This window comes from Lactuca virosa, chromosome 9, assembly GCF_052849685.1.
Source record: "Lactuca virosa cultivar CGN04683 chromosome 9, Lactuca_virosa_CGN04683_v6, whole genome shotgun sequence".
Taxonomy (NCBI): domain Eukaryota; kingdom Viridiplantae; phylum Streptophyta; class Magnoliopsida; order Asterales; family Asteraceae; genus Lactuca; species Lactuca virosa.
In genome coordinates, this window is record NC_136434.1 from 21,960,166 (window position 1) to 21,974,548 (window position 14,383).

At 37.1% G+C, this 14,383-nt stretch overlaps 1 protein-coding gene across 1 annotated transcript; it reads right to left on the reverse strand.

The window, feature by feature from the left end:
- Positions 1 to 5,502: 5,502 nt before the first annotated feature.
- On the reverse strand, positions 5,503 to 7,207 carry LOC145141291 (histone deacetylase HDT1-like). The gene is made up of 5 exons (XM_079074586.1): positions 7,108 to 7,207; positions 6,419 to 6,486; positions 6,118 to 6,335; positions 5,937 to 6,019; positions 5,503 to 5,860 (listed from the first exon to the last, which is right to left on the reverse strand). The coding sequence occupies exons 1-5, from the start codon at positions 7,190 to 7,192 to the stop codon at positions 5,841 to 5,843; spliced, it is 474 nt and encodes a 157-aa protein (XP_078930712.1). The 5' UTR covers positions 7,193 to 7,207; the 3' UTR covers positions 5,503 to 5,840.
- Between the last annotated feature and the right edge of the window lie 7,176 nt (positions 7,208 to 14,383).

A 14,383-nucleotide genomic window follows, 5' to 3' on the forward strand; every position in this document is an offset into this window, starting at 1 on the left:
TATCCACCTGGGATATGTAACATATGAGGCTCTGTTTTTTATGATGATACATTCCACCATTTGATAAAAAAATAGCTGAGTGAAATCCAACTTTTTGTCTCTAACCTGTGCATAAAGTATACGTAGTTCAAACAAGTTCAAGTGGTCTAGACTACTAATTTTGTCCCCGATACACTTTCCAATAACACCTGTAAAATACTTCCAACCACCAGGAAATTGTTGACGAAGAGTGAATTTGGCAGGATCACGTTTTCCTTCTTCATAGGGAAGTCATACTTGAGATGAGGTAAAACTGTTTTGCATTTGACTTCAGAGGGAGTTCTTTCGTAGCTTTCCAAGAGAGGAAGACGTAAAACCTAACGAATGGTGTTTGCTGAAATGTGAACCCTTGATTTACCATTTTTGATAGTTCCTGATATAGTTTGGGAATTGCTATCAAAAGTGCATGAGTAGTAAAATTCACAAACTTGCTTTGGGAAGAAACATTCTGCAACATTGTTGAGAGCGTATCTAAGTGGACAAATCTTTAGGTATAACACAAATTCTTCAATGCCGGAATTTTGATGCTGAGTAGAAATGGTATCATCGAAGGAAACATTGTTTGCTTGAATCACAATGCGAGTGTCTGGTGAGTTTGGAGATTTGATGACTTGAGATGATGGGAAGTATGTGAACTGGACTGGAGCCATTTCTTTTGAAGAACAAGATTTTTGATGAAGATTGAAGCTTCTGAGGATGATCTAGAAAAATTCTTTGATTGCTAACGAGTAAGCCATGATCCATAGATAAGTATTTCACAACGGCTATATTTTTTGAAGATGACCGTTGTAAAGCTACCGTTCCGAGTAAAGTGTTGCAGTGTCAAATCATGTTATTGCATCAGTAAGGCAAGTCATCAGCAGTATAGAGTATCAGCGGAAGAAATAAATCAGCGTTAGCATGAGTATCAGCAAGACAGAGTAACAACAAGTGGGATGATGTCTCCTGATAGCATGGGATTAAACTACCATTCATTGACATAGTACTGTGAGGTTTCATCAGCATGTGGTCTCATACGCTGACTCATTAACCACTTTTATTAGAAGAAGAAGCGCACGAGTGCTATGATGCGTGTAATACTTTCTGGTATGAAATGTACCCATTGACAAAGAGTTTCGAAGTTTTATCAGTGTATGGTTGATAAGTTGAATCATTAACTTAATAGAAGAGTTGTTGGGAAAGAATGGGTAGGTGTGTGTAGTATATCACGGACAATGATATATCCATCGACACAGAGCTTTCCAATCAGCGTCTGGCTTCATACGCCGAATCATAAAATTCTAAAGAAGAATATGGTAAGAATGATTTGATGTGTGTGATAGGCTGTGGTATTTTAGCTTAACCATCGGCATATTTCAAGCTCTGATCAGCGTATGGTACATTACGTTGAATAATAAAGCTTAACAGAAGAATATCAGGACGAGAAGGTGTTGGTGTGTGTGTGATAATCTGCAATACATAAACTAACCATCGACACAGAATTTCAAACTTTTATCGGTGTGTGGCTTCTCACAGTGAATCTTTAAGTTCTTTAAAGAAGAAACTGAGTCTTCTTCTTCTTCTTTATTATGAATTTCTTCATCATCAGGATCTGATATGAGTTCATCTTCAGCTTCATATGGATTTTCAATCCAGACCATCATTGGATCAGACAGTTGAGGATCTCCATCATCGGGATCAACATTAATGATCTTTGAGGATAGGATAGGAAATGAGATAGATTTTCCACATTTACTGCTATAATCCGTCCTAGCATAAGCTAGAAGTAGAGCTATCCACCTGGAATATGTAACATATGAGGCTCTCTTTTTTATGATGATACATTCCACCATTTGATCAAAAAATAGCTGAGCGAAATCCAACTTTTTGTCTCTAACCTGTGCATAAAGTATACGTAGTTCACACAAGTTCAATTGGTCTAGACTACTAATTTTGTGCCTGATACACTTTCCAATAACGCCTGTAAAATACTTCCAACCAGCAGGAAATTGTTGACGAAGAGTGAATTTGGTAGGATCACGTTTTCCTTCTTCATGAGTGAAGTCATACTTGAGATGAGATAAAACTGATTTACATTTGACTTCAGAGGGAGTTCATTCGTAGCTTTCCAAGAGAGGAAGACGTAGAACCTAATGAATGGTGTTTGCTGAAATGTGAACCCTTGATTTACCATTTTTCGATAGTTCCTGATATATTTTGAGAATTGCTATCAAAAGTGCATGAGTAGTAAAATTCACAAACTTGATTTGGGAAGAAACGTTCTGGAACATCGCTGAGAGCGTATCGAAGTGGAAAACTCTTTAGGTACAACACAAATTCTTCAATGCCAGAATTTTGATGCTGATTAAGAATGGTATCATCGAAGGCAACATTGTTTGCTTGAATCATAATGCGAGTGTCTGGTGAGTTTGAAGCTTTGATGACTTGAGATGATGGGATGTATGTGAATAGGACTGGAGCCATTTCTTTTGAAGAACAAGATTTTTGATGAAGATTGAAGCTTCTGAGGATGATCTAGAAAAATTCTTTGATTGCTAACGAGTAAGCCATGATCCATAGATAAGTATTTCACAACGGCTATATTTTTTGAAGATGACCGTTGTAAAGCTACCGTTACGAGTAAAGTGTTGCAGTGTCAAATCATGTTATTGCATCAATAAGACAAGTCATCAGCAGTATAGAGTATCAGCGGAAGAAATAAATCAGCGTCAGCATGAGTATCAGCAAGACAGAGTAACAACAATTGGGATGATGTCTCCTGATAGCATGGGATTAAACTACCATTCATTGACATAGTATTGTGAGGTTTCATCAGCATGTGGTCTCATACGCTGACTCATTAACCACTTTTATTAGAAGAAGAAGCGCACGAGTGGTATGATGCGTGTAATACATTCTGGTATGAAATGTACCCATTGACAAAGAGTTTCGAAGTTTTATCAGTGTATGGTTGATAAGTTGAATCATTAACTTAATAGAAGAGTTGTTGGGAAAGAATGGGTAGGTGTGTGTAGTATATCACAGACAATGATATATCCATCGACATAGAGTTTTCGAATTCTCATCTTCATACGCCGAATCATAAAATTCTAAAGAAGAATATGGTAAGAATGATTCGATGCATGTGATAAGATGTGGTATTTTAGCTTAACCATCATCATAGATTTTTCAAGCTCTCATCAGCGTATGGTACATAAGGATGAATCATAAAACTTTATAGAAGAATATCAGGGTGAGAAGGGGTTGGTGTGTGTGTGATAATCTACAGTACATAAACTAACCGTCGACATAGAGTTTCAAAGTTTTATCAGTGTGTGGCTTCTTACAGTGAATCTTTAAGTTCTTTAAAGAAGAAAATAAGGGAAGACTAGATTATTTTAGTCAAGCTGAGGTAGAATCAATGTGAATCATAAACGGAGTTACCCATCAACAGGAAGTGTTTTAACTTCTGCATCATAGGGTTGAGGTGCAGTCTAGAATCACAAAAGATTCTCCATCAATTCCTTCAAAGGGTACAATAAAGAAATAAGAGAGAAGAGAATAAAACAAACAAGTTAGTCAAACAATGAACTATTTTTTAGACGATATCTTTGCAGCTTTATCAGGCAACGAGTTAAAGGCTCGATCCATCAAATATTTTGGATTAAATGGTCATAAAATCTTTTCTTTCTCTGAGATATCTGTCCATCAACATTTTCTATAAAAGAATACATAGGACCAAATCATATCAAACAAGAACCACAATTCATAGTAAACAAAGAGTGAGAATGCCTTTAACCGTTGAGATATTGCAGATGGATTCCAAGCTTCATGTTCACCAAGAACAAGAGAATATCAAGAACCAATCTTTGTAATCAATGAGTTAGAAGGATCCAATCTTTATAACCTTCGAGTTACAACGGTCAACAAGATAGTACTCGAAGGTTTCATTGTTTGAAATCCATGAGAGAAACAAAGAGGGCCACTGTTTTGTTGAGAAGGCCTTTAAGTTTCATTCAAATCATTCATCCAATTTAATCATCAAGGGTGGTTCTTTTGGATGTTGTTTGACATCAGAGTTGATGGGACTGAGTTTTCTTCATGGAGAGAAACAATGAATATTATGATTAATGAAGATCAACGCCAAGCAAGGATGGCAACGTCAAGCAGGAGATGGAAGTTCCGGAGTTTAGCAAACAAGTAGAGAAGAAAATCTTTCAAATAGAAGATGTTAGAAGAAAAATATCAGATGTAAACTCCTTTGGTAGAGAACCCAAAAGAAGTTATTTAAGAATTTTATACCCAAAAAAATAGAAAAATATGTTTAAAAGCACATAAATAAGGTAGATAGATGCATACTATAGAATTGTTGAACATAAATAAAATTAAAACATGTAAGTGATAGTTTTTTTGAAAACAATGAGCCTAATTGATGAACTTGATTCCATGACTTTTCCTTTATTACCATCAGAGAAAGAGAAAGCCTTGAACTGCACTTTCACTGTCACTTCAAAAATCAACGTGTTTTTCTTTCTTTACGAAGTTATCAATAAGACTTTTATGGTACGTCATTAGTCCAACATACTCGTTGTCAACACACCCAACATGCTTTGAAACTAAAGTACTTGGTTAATATACACTGACCCATCTTGCAATGGGTTCTTTTAAGAAAAAATGTTACAACAAAAATCAGGGAGACAATTTAATGAATTCTCCCTTTTTAATCCACTTATTATTGCGAATTACAATGTTATTAGCACGAACTTAATCCTTATCAAAAGTGCACTCGCTAACTTTATGAGATATAGCATCACAATGACAATAAGCTTTGATTCCAAGATTCTTTCTTTTAACATTTGACTTTTGTTTCTTATCATAAGCATCAGAAAAACTTTGATAATTAGATTTGAGAGTTTTTGATTTTGAACCGGAACTAGGAGTGTCATCGATGATGTGCTCAGATAAAATTTTGTCATGAGGCTTGGACGAGATGTTACAAGGAATAGACTGCTTTGATAGATCATCATACTCAATATTGCTAACGGATCATTGAGAAAACATGCCAAGAATCTCGTGCACAGAATGAACTTCACCATTAGATATCAGAAATTTTAGCAAAATGTCGGTGGAAGGAGAAACGTACTTACGATGAGCCGGTTGATGAGAAGGATATCAGTGTTAGAAAATTCTTGGAGACAATTTAGAGGGTGCTATCTCTTCAATAAAAAGAAATGAGACTAAACAAACTTTCTATAACGTTGATTGTCTTAAGAAAGATTTTAAGAGTAGATTTGTGAGTACGTGTTTTATAAATAAAACATTAAAACTTTAATCAATACTCACTGTATCACTGACGCTAACAATATCACTAAATGTGTCTCTAAACTATCTGCTCAAATAATAACAATTATGTAATTGAAAATGTGAGAACAAATCTTAGTCACATATCTCATTTGATCTGAATACTTAAAATAAAATGGCATAATTACAAACACTTTTATTTTTAAAACTTTGTTTTAAAACCAGATAAACTAATAAACACTTTTAGAAAAAAGTAGAGCAAGCAATCTAAAGACCCACTAATATTAAAGCATCGTCCATCTAGCATTCCACTCCACATTGTTTTCAAAACAATCCACCAGACTTGTAAGCATCATCCATCTAGCATTCCACTCCATATTGTTTAAGAATAGGACCCGGTAAAAGGAAAACAAACAAATGACCACAACTTTAATTATAATTAACTTGCTGAAAATAACATCATGATATTAGAAATTGTTGTCATCAGCCTTTAATAAAATCTGCACTTCACTCTCAAAAAACTAGGATTCTGTCAAAGTTTCTGCAAACATCAAAAATACATTTAGAACACAAGCTTCAAACATCTATGAAAACTCTTAATAGAAAACACACAATACCTGTGGCAGACGGACCTGCTTCTTCCTCTTCATCATCATCATCATCATGGACATAGACATCATCCATAATACGTCTAAAGCAAGTGATCACAGAACACCTAACTTTGGTCAAGGATATCAAATAATAAAACAATATAAACTTAGATTCTAACTTAGTAAAACAGTAGCATGTTTAGGATATGGATAATCCTTATAAGATTTTCTTGTTATGCCTCCAAGTAAGCAAACACTCCCATTGGTTAAAGTATGTGTAATCGTAAAGTCTTCCTCAAGCATCCAATCAAGTAGTTGTTGTGGTCCCGTCCTAGGTTTAAGAGTTGCTAGTTTATGCTTTCTGTTTTTGCCATGGACGTGCACAATAACCTCAGCTACTTCCTCCTTAATTTCTCCGATTGTAGCCTGATTACAAACAACTTTAGTTAGTTGTATTGGTAGTTGTAAATACAGCAAAACAGCATATCCCACTGTTTCAAAAGTTATACATATCTAAGACATAAAGATCGGCCTCCAAGCTTTACTTTTAACCGTTGAGCTCCTTTCACTTCAACACCTGAATCAAAACAATATGGAATATGAGTTTTCAACCAGGCCACAATCACCACCATATTTGAAACATATTGCTGCAAAGAGTACCACTCCTAAATGCAATCTCATAAATCCGATTTCAAACAAGGCAGGCTTTAGTAACATGCAGATGCAGGAGGCAGATACATAAATACACAAACAGCAAAAACATATAATTCATATACATGTACCACATACCTCAAAACAAAGTTCTAACAGTCTTCCTTACCAACATGGAAAAGAGATAACACAACTTTAAATCTAGACCAACACTTTCACATCCTCTTTCCTAATAACAAACACAAACTAGGATCAAATCAACACGGGATCAAACACATACCAGAACAACCTCCCCAAACACAAATTCCTTCCAGTTAATTTCCGTCACAGACAAAAAATAAAAAAGTAACATACATACGAAGCATCTACTATCCACATGAAACATAAACAAACAAAGCTTGTGAACGAAACCACAACAAAACGATGAATATCATCAAGATTGCATCATCATCAAAACCAAAAGAAGGTCAAAAAAAAAAAAAACAAATATTTCATTGAATGAGCGTGTAGATATTCGAAAACAAATGAAAGAGAGATGATTCGTTACCCCAAAACTTCATTGTTTCAGAGGAGCAGCAGTTAGGATTTTGACGAAAACGGCCAAAATTAGAGTGACCGAGAGAGAGAAACATTTGTTCCTTTTGTTTGTTTGTTGATAAATACAGAAATCGGGTCGGGTTCAGGCCAGTTTGTGTTATTCGATCCTAGAAACCGATAGTCCATACTCCATAAAAAGGAAAAAATATACTCTAATAAATAAGAAATTAAGTAATTTGAGTCGGAAACTGATTTTGTTTTCGAATCAGGATTTTCGGCATCCGTAAATGGTCGAGGTGTACATGTTTTGGGTATCTATAATTTTTGGGTAACTATAATTCTTATGTAATTTGTTCAAGACGGAGGGGTTTGTTCGGCCCGTGTTGCGAAGTTGAGTCATTGTGTGAATGAATTGGAATAGTTCTGTCAGTCCGGAAGTCAAACGTTGCATATGGTTTTCGGTTTCAGGCATAGCGGTTGAATGTTTCGTGGCTAAGGAAAAAGGGAATTGAGGTTCGTTCTTCTTTAGGATATGTGGCTTCGGCTAAGGTTGGGCTTAACAGCGGTATGAGTGGGCAGTCATCGGTGTGACTCTTCGAGTTTAAATGGAATTCAAGGAGTTCCGTTAGGATTTTCTGGTATGAAAGAAGTAGTATGGGATGATTTCGTGGACGAAATCTAATTTAAGTGAAAAGGGTTGTAAATAAATTTTGGTTAAAGAAAAATCAGTTCAAGCTCAATACTCTACCCAATTTATATCTATATATATATATATATATATATATATCTAATAAATGAAAATATATTTTGCCAAATGTACATATTGTAGAGACCTTATCATTTATTTTTTTATGCATTCTAATGACACTGACAAGTGTCATCTATCAATAATTTTCTGCTGAATAGTTTAATAAGGATATTGATTTTGATTTTGAATTGATTAGAAATATCTTAATAATTTAGCAATGTAATCTTAAATAATTTGAATATATTAAGAATTAATATCCCATTAATTAAGGAATGATATAAATTTTGTACTTCACGATTCTAATTTAAATTTTTATATGCTCGGTTCAAACATTATGGATTAACAGCCCATAATTGACTAAAAATCAACCATAAACGAAATCCATAAAAATTAGGACCGAGCTTTTGGACATCTTGGTATGACTACCTATGTTTTAATGTTTACTAGGTGTGAGACCCGTGTATTACACGGGTTGATTTAAAAAAAATTAAACATTAAATTAAAGTGTGAACATAAAATATTTTTAATGTACAACTTTAAAATAAGAAAGTAAGAACCGTATTTATTGCAATTTAATATCATATATATGATATTTAATACTTTACATAAATAAGTATATGACTTTAATTTTAAAAATTGAAACAAATCAAAAATTGACAAGTGGATAATATTTATTTCAAAAATACTACAAAATGACAAATGTCAAAACTAATAAGAGATTGATATGTGGCAAAAAAAACTTTTATTTATTAAGGAGGATTATAAATATAAATATCCAAAACTTAAATATTGATTTGGCGGCATGGAGACATAAAAGTAAATATACTTTTACAGTCACAAATAAAATACGAAATACGAAACACATCAACTATAATAAATGGAGATTCAATTTGCCACATGTCAATCTCTCATGAGTTTTGACATTTGTCATTTTGTGATATTTTTGAAATAAATAATACCCACATGTCAATTTTTAGGTTTTTCAAATTTTAAAATTAAAAAGTCACATAATATTTATATATTTATATATGTAAAGTATTAAATGTCATAAATATGATATTAAATTGCAATTAATACATTTATTTATTTCCTATTTCAAAATTTTATTTTAAAAAATATTTATTGTTTACACTTTAATATTTAATTTCTTTTTTAATCAACCCGTGTAATACACGAGTTTTACACCTAGTGACTTAATATGTAGCAAGTCAATTGTTATAGTACACAATATTTATCCTTTATTTTTATTTTTTTTATTTTTAACTCTTTAACCTTTTTTAGTTGGTGTGGTAATAAAAAATATTATTATATCGATTCATTAATAAGTGAATATGGTATTAACTATATATTAATTTTAAGTAGTGATGTTACAATTCTCCCAAGTTGAATCAGACTTCGTCCTCGAAGTATGCCGCTGCAAATAACTCCAGATAATGACCCCTAATCTCATCCTCTGGCTTCCATGTTCATTCTGAACCCTTTTGGTGCTGGCATTGCACATTTACCAGACCCACTATTTTGTTCCGCAAAGTCTTCGTCTTTCTGTAGAGGATGGCAACCGGTCTCTTAATATAATTCATGCAATCATCCACCTGAATATCTTCCAATGGGACCACTACGGAATCATCGACCAAACATTTCCGCAGTTGAGAGACGTGAAACGTGCTATAGATCTGAATGAGCTCCTCGGGTTGATCTAAGCGATAAGCAACCCTGCCCACCTGAGCCAAAACCCTGAAAGGATTGATATACCTGGGGCCCAACTTGCCCATCTTCCTGAATCGGATGACACCTTTCCAATGTGACACCTTCAAGAGTATCATGTCCTCAACCTAAAACTCTAGATCTGATCGGCGCTTGTCGGCATAACTCTTCTGCCGACTTTGTGTTGTCTGAAGTCTAATTCGTACCTATTGAATCAACTCAGTAGTCTTGAGTGCTACCTCAGTACTCCCCATGACTCGCTGCCAGACCTCACCCAACATATCGGGGTCTTGCACTTCCTCTAATATAGCATCTCAAAGGGAGGTCGATCAATGATGGCGTGATAGTTGTTGTTATACGAAAACTCCGCCAAAGGGAGATACGTATCCCAACTCCCACCGAAGTCCAATACACATGCCCGAAGCATATCCTCTAGTGTCTGGATGGTCCGCTCACTCTGACCATCATTCTGCGGGTGGAAAGCCATGCTAAAATGCAGACGGGTACCCAAATCCTCGTGAAACCTCTTTCACAACCTAGAAGTGAACCGGACATCCCTGTCTGAAATGATCGAGCTTGGCACCCCATGTCGTGCCACAACCTCCCTGATATAAAGGATGAGTTTTGAGCATAACAAACAATTCTTATGTGTGCTAGCAACCCTAAAATCTTGGACCTATGTTTTCTCTAATTGAACATACAACTCTTGAACATCAAATGGAAAACCCTAGGAGGTATATGTTATTTTCGAAATTCATATAACCAGGGTTAGAATACATACCTTAATTGTTACATAATAATAACAACACAATTCCTTGGTGTTGTTGAAGCTTAGAGAGCAAGCACCACAAATGTCGTGTCTCTAATGCTTCACACCCAACACTAGCAAGAGGAAAACTATACAGAGAGAGAGAGGACCGAGATTTCGTCCAAGGCTCTTAGAGGGAAGACATGGACGAAATTATGTGCTAGGGAGGCCTTTATATAGTTGAGGTAGCTTGGTGCCAAAGCTAGGGTTTAAGGAGGAAACCATAATCCATTTGCTTGTTGACCAAGCAGCCTATTCCCTTCCTTATATAGGGAGGCTTTTAACAACTTTAGTCATACCAAGTTCAAGTCCTTTTTCTCTCTTGATATTCAAGACATTTGGAAAAATCAGAACAAGTGAATATTATAGTATATGTAAACAATCCTATATCTGAAGAATATAGGACTCGATACATAATGTCTTACATAAACGCATGATATCTGATCAGTCTCTTGCTATAATATTTTCATATATCGAATTTCCTATGCTGAAACATTTCAACACCATATTCATATATGACCAAGACTAAGTTTTATTAAACTTTCAATCTAAACCTTTTAGATTTGAAATGAAGTATGAGTACCCTCTCCCCTAAATCTTTATATAGCGAAACAATTCCCAAACTTTGCAATTTGCAAATTTGAAATCTTTGTTTCCTAGAATTAGTATTGCCAACTTGCAACACTCAGCATAACAATTATGCTCCCACTAGCACAACAATTATGCTCCTACTAGCTTTGACATGTACCCAGAAACGAACTAGAATTCTAGAAATGAAAACTATTGACTTTCTTACTAAAGTTCAGATTTCTGATACGTAATGCTCCGACAAGTCTCTAATTAGACTTCTCAAGCTTATACACCTTCATTAGATAGCACATGTGTGTATTTAAACCCTTTCATAACTTATAGCTATAAGTCTTGAACGTTCAAACTGTTTCTTGCCATTTCTCACAATTCGAACTATGAAAAGGGATTTCGTAATCATATTTCAAATTTGAGAATGCAATTATCACAATTACTAACCATAATGATATTTATCAATCTTTAAAATCTATTAGCGAAAGTATCTCCTCATAATCATTTTCATGAATTAGAGCGAAACCTTTTGCCACCTAGATTTTATGGTGTATATGTGTTCCCATCCATGTGAATCTATCATTTCCAACCTACAATCATAAGATAAGGTTGAGGACAAAATCAAATCCACCGCACGCACCGTACGTGGTAACTTCATGATGAAATCCATAGTAATCTCTTCCCATTTCCAAACGGGAATGTCTAATGGCTACAACTTGTCGTGAGGTTGCTAACGCTCGACCTTGACTTTACTGCAAGTCAAGCACCTCTCCACATACCAGGCCACATCCCGCTTCATGCAGGGCCACCAATAATCAAATCGAAGGTCTCTATACATTTTTGTCGCACCGGGATCAATAGAAAATCTCGACTTGTGTGCCTCCTCCATCAAAACCTGACGGGTACCACCCAAGTACAGAACCCACACTCTCTGATGAGGAGTCAACAAATCCCGGCTATCGTAATCGAAAGAAGGCACCTGTCCCACAATACGCTCGCTCTTCCGGTGCTCCTCCTTCATAGCCTCAATCTGTGCCTCCTTAATCTGCTCCAGCAATGGAGTGACCACTGTCATCCTCAAACACATATCATTGATCGGTGTGGTAGTCTTATTGCGAATAAGATCATCGTCCACCATATTGGCCTTCCCAGGATGATAAAGGATCTCACAATCATAATCCTTTACCACATCCAACTACCTGCACTGCTTCATGTTCAGATTTGGTTGATCCATCAGATACCTCAAACTCTTGTGATCTGTGTAGATAGTATAATGGACCCCATACAAATGATGATGCCAAATCTTGAGGGCGAAAACCACAGCCCCCAACTCCAAATCGTGTGTAGGGTAATTCTCCTCATGGGGCTTCAGCTGCCTCAAAGCGTAAGCGATGACGTGTCCTCGTTGCGTCAATACCGCACCCAAACTTGTAATAGAGGCATCATAATATACCACAAAGTCATCAACACCCTCTGGTAGAGTCAAAATCGGCGCCTCACATAATCTCTATCTTAGTGCCTCAAATGATGCCTGCTGCTCAGGCCCCCAGCGAAAATTAATGGTCTTCTTCGTCAACCGAGTCAAAGGAACCGCTATCTTGGAGAAATCTTAGATGAATCTCCGATAGTAACCTGCCAAACCCAGAAAACTTTGAATCTCAGATGGAGACCTCAGAATCTCCAACCGCATAACCGCCTCAATCTTGGCCGGATCAACCAAGATACCGCTCTGGTTGACAAGGTACCCCAGAAACTGCACCTCGCGCAACCAAAACTCACGCTTGGAAAATTTGGCCTAAAGCCTCTCCTCTATCAATGTCTCCAAATCCTCATGTAGGTGATCTGTGTGCTGCTTCTTGGTCTTAAAAAAGACCAAGATATCATCATTAAAAACAATCACCGACCGATCCAACATCGGTGTGCAAACTTGGTTCATGAGGTCCATGAATGCCGCCATTGCATTGGTGAGCTCGAAAGGCATCACCACGAACCCATAATGACCGTAATGAGTCCTGAAAGCTGTCTTTGGAACATCCTTGTCCCGAACCCTTATCTAATGATACCCCGAACGTTAGGTCAATCTTGGAAAACTAAGATGCACCCTGAAGATGGTCAAACAAGTCGTAGATCCTCGGAAGTGGATAACGGTTCTTCCCCATTAACTTATTCAGTTCCCGGTAGTCGATACACATCTGATGCGTCCTATCCTTCTTCTTCACAAACAAGATCGACACTCCCCATGGCGAACTACTCGGCCGAATGAATCCCTTGTCCAATAGCTCCTGCAGTTGTGTGGTAAAATCCAGCATCTCTGGGGGTGCTAATCGATAAGGTGCCTTGGCTATCGGAGCCGCACCTGGGACCAAGTCAATCTGAAACTCCACCTGCCTCTCCGGAGGTACTCCGGGCAAATCCTCCGGAAACACGTATGGGTATTCCCGAACAATCGTTACATCATCCATAGTCGCCTTACCCTTCTCCTGGGTACCCGTCACGTAGGATACAAATCCAGAACAACCCTACTAAAGAAGACGCCTGGCCCTCGCCGCCGAATAGAGAGTCAGCCCACATTGAGAACCCTCTCAGTGAATCACCAACTATCCCCAACTTGGGGTTCGAACATGAACTAGTTGTAGACCACAGTCAATCATCGCCCCATTGGGGCTCAACCAGTCCATCCCCACAATGACCTTGCTCTCGCGTAGGGGAATAAGAACCAAATCAATCAGGTACCGCTCGCTAAACAGCGTCAAAGTACATCCCCGGTGAACCCTTGATACTTGTACTAGACGATCCTCGATAATATCCACCTCTAACAGATAGTCCAGCTCCCCTGGAGCATCACCAAACCTCTTGCTAAATAGATACAAAAGATCGGGTAGCCCCCGAATCAAACAGAACCAAAGTGGGAATGTTGTTCACAAGGAACGACCCTGAGTAACAGCACACACACACACACACACACACACACACATATATATATATATATATATATATATATATATATATATATATATATATATATAAGCATGATAAACAATCATAATAAATAGATATGGAGAAGATACATACACTTAACCACATCAAGTGTTGCACGGGCTTCCTCGGCCGTCAGCTGGAATGCTCTGCTCCTCAAAACGGGCACTCCGCCCGGCCCTTGCGGCCATCCTCAAAGTCGTCGGAGCTGGCTCTGCCAATGGACCTGCAGCTGCTAACCTCGGACAATCAGCCTTCATATAACCCCTCTGATTGCAATGGAAGCAAATCAGTCTCGATCCATGGGTGGTAGTTGTATAATACCTGCTAAAGTGCCTAGACTTGACACACTTGTAACAACCTAAACCACCTGCCCTTCAGGCTTTATTGTGTGTCTTGTCGTACTTGCCACAGCGGCCCGGCCCTGCTGGCCCCTCGATCTCGAATCAAAAACCTTGGGCTTCTTGTCCG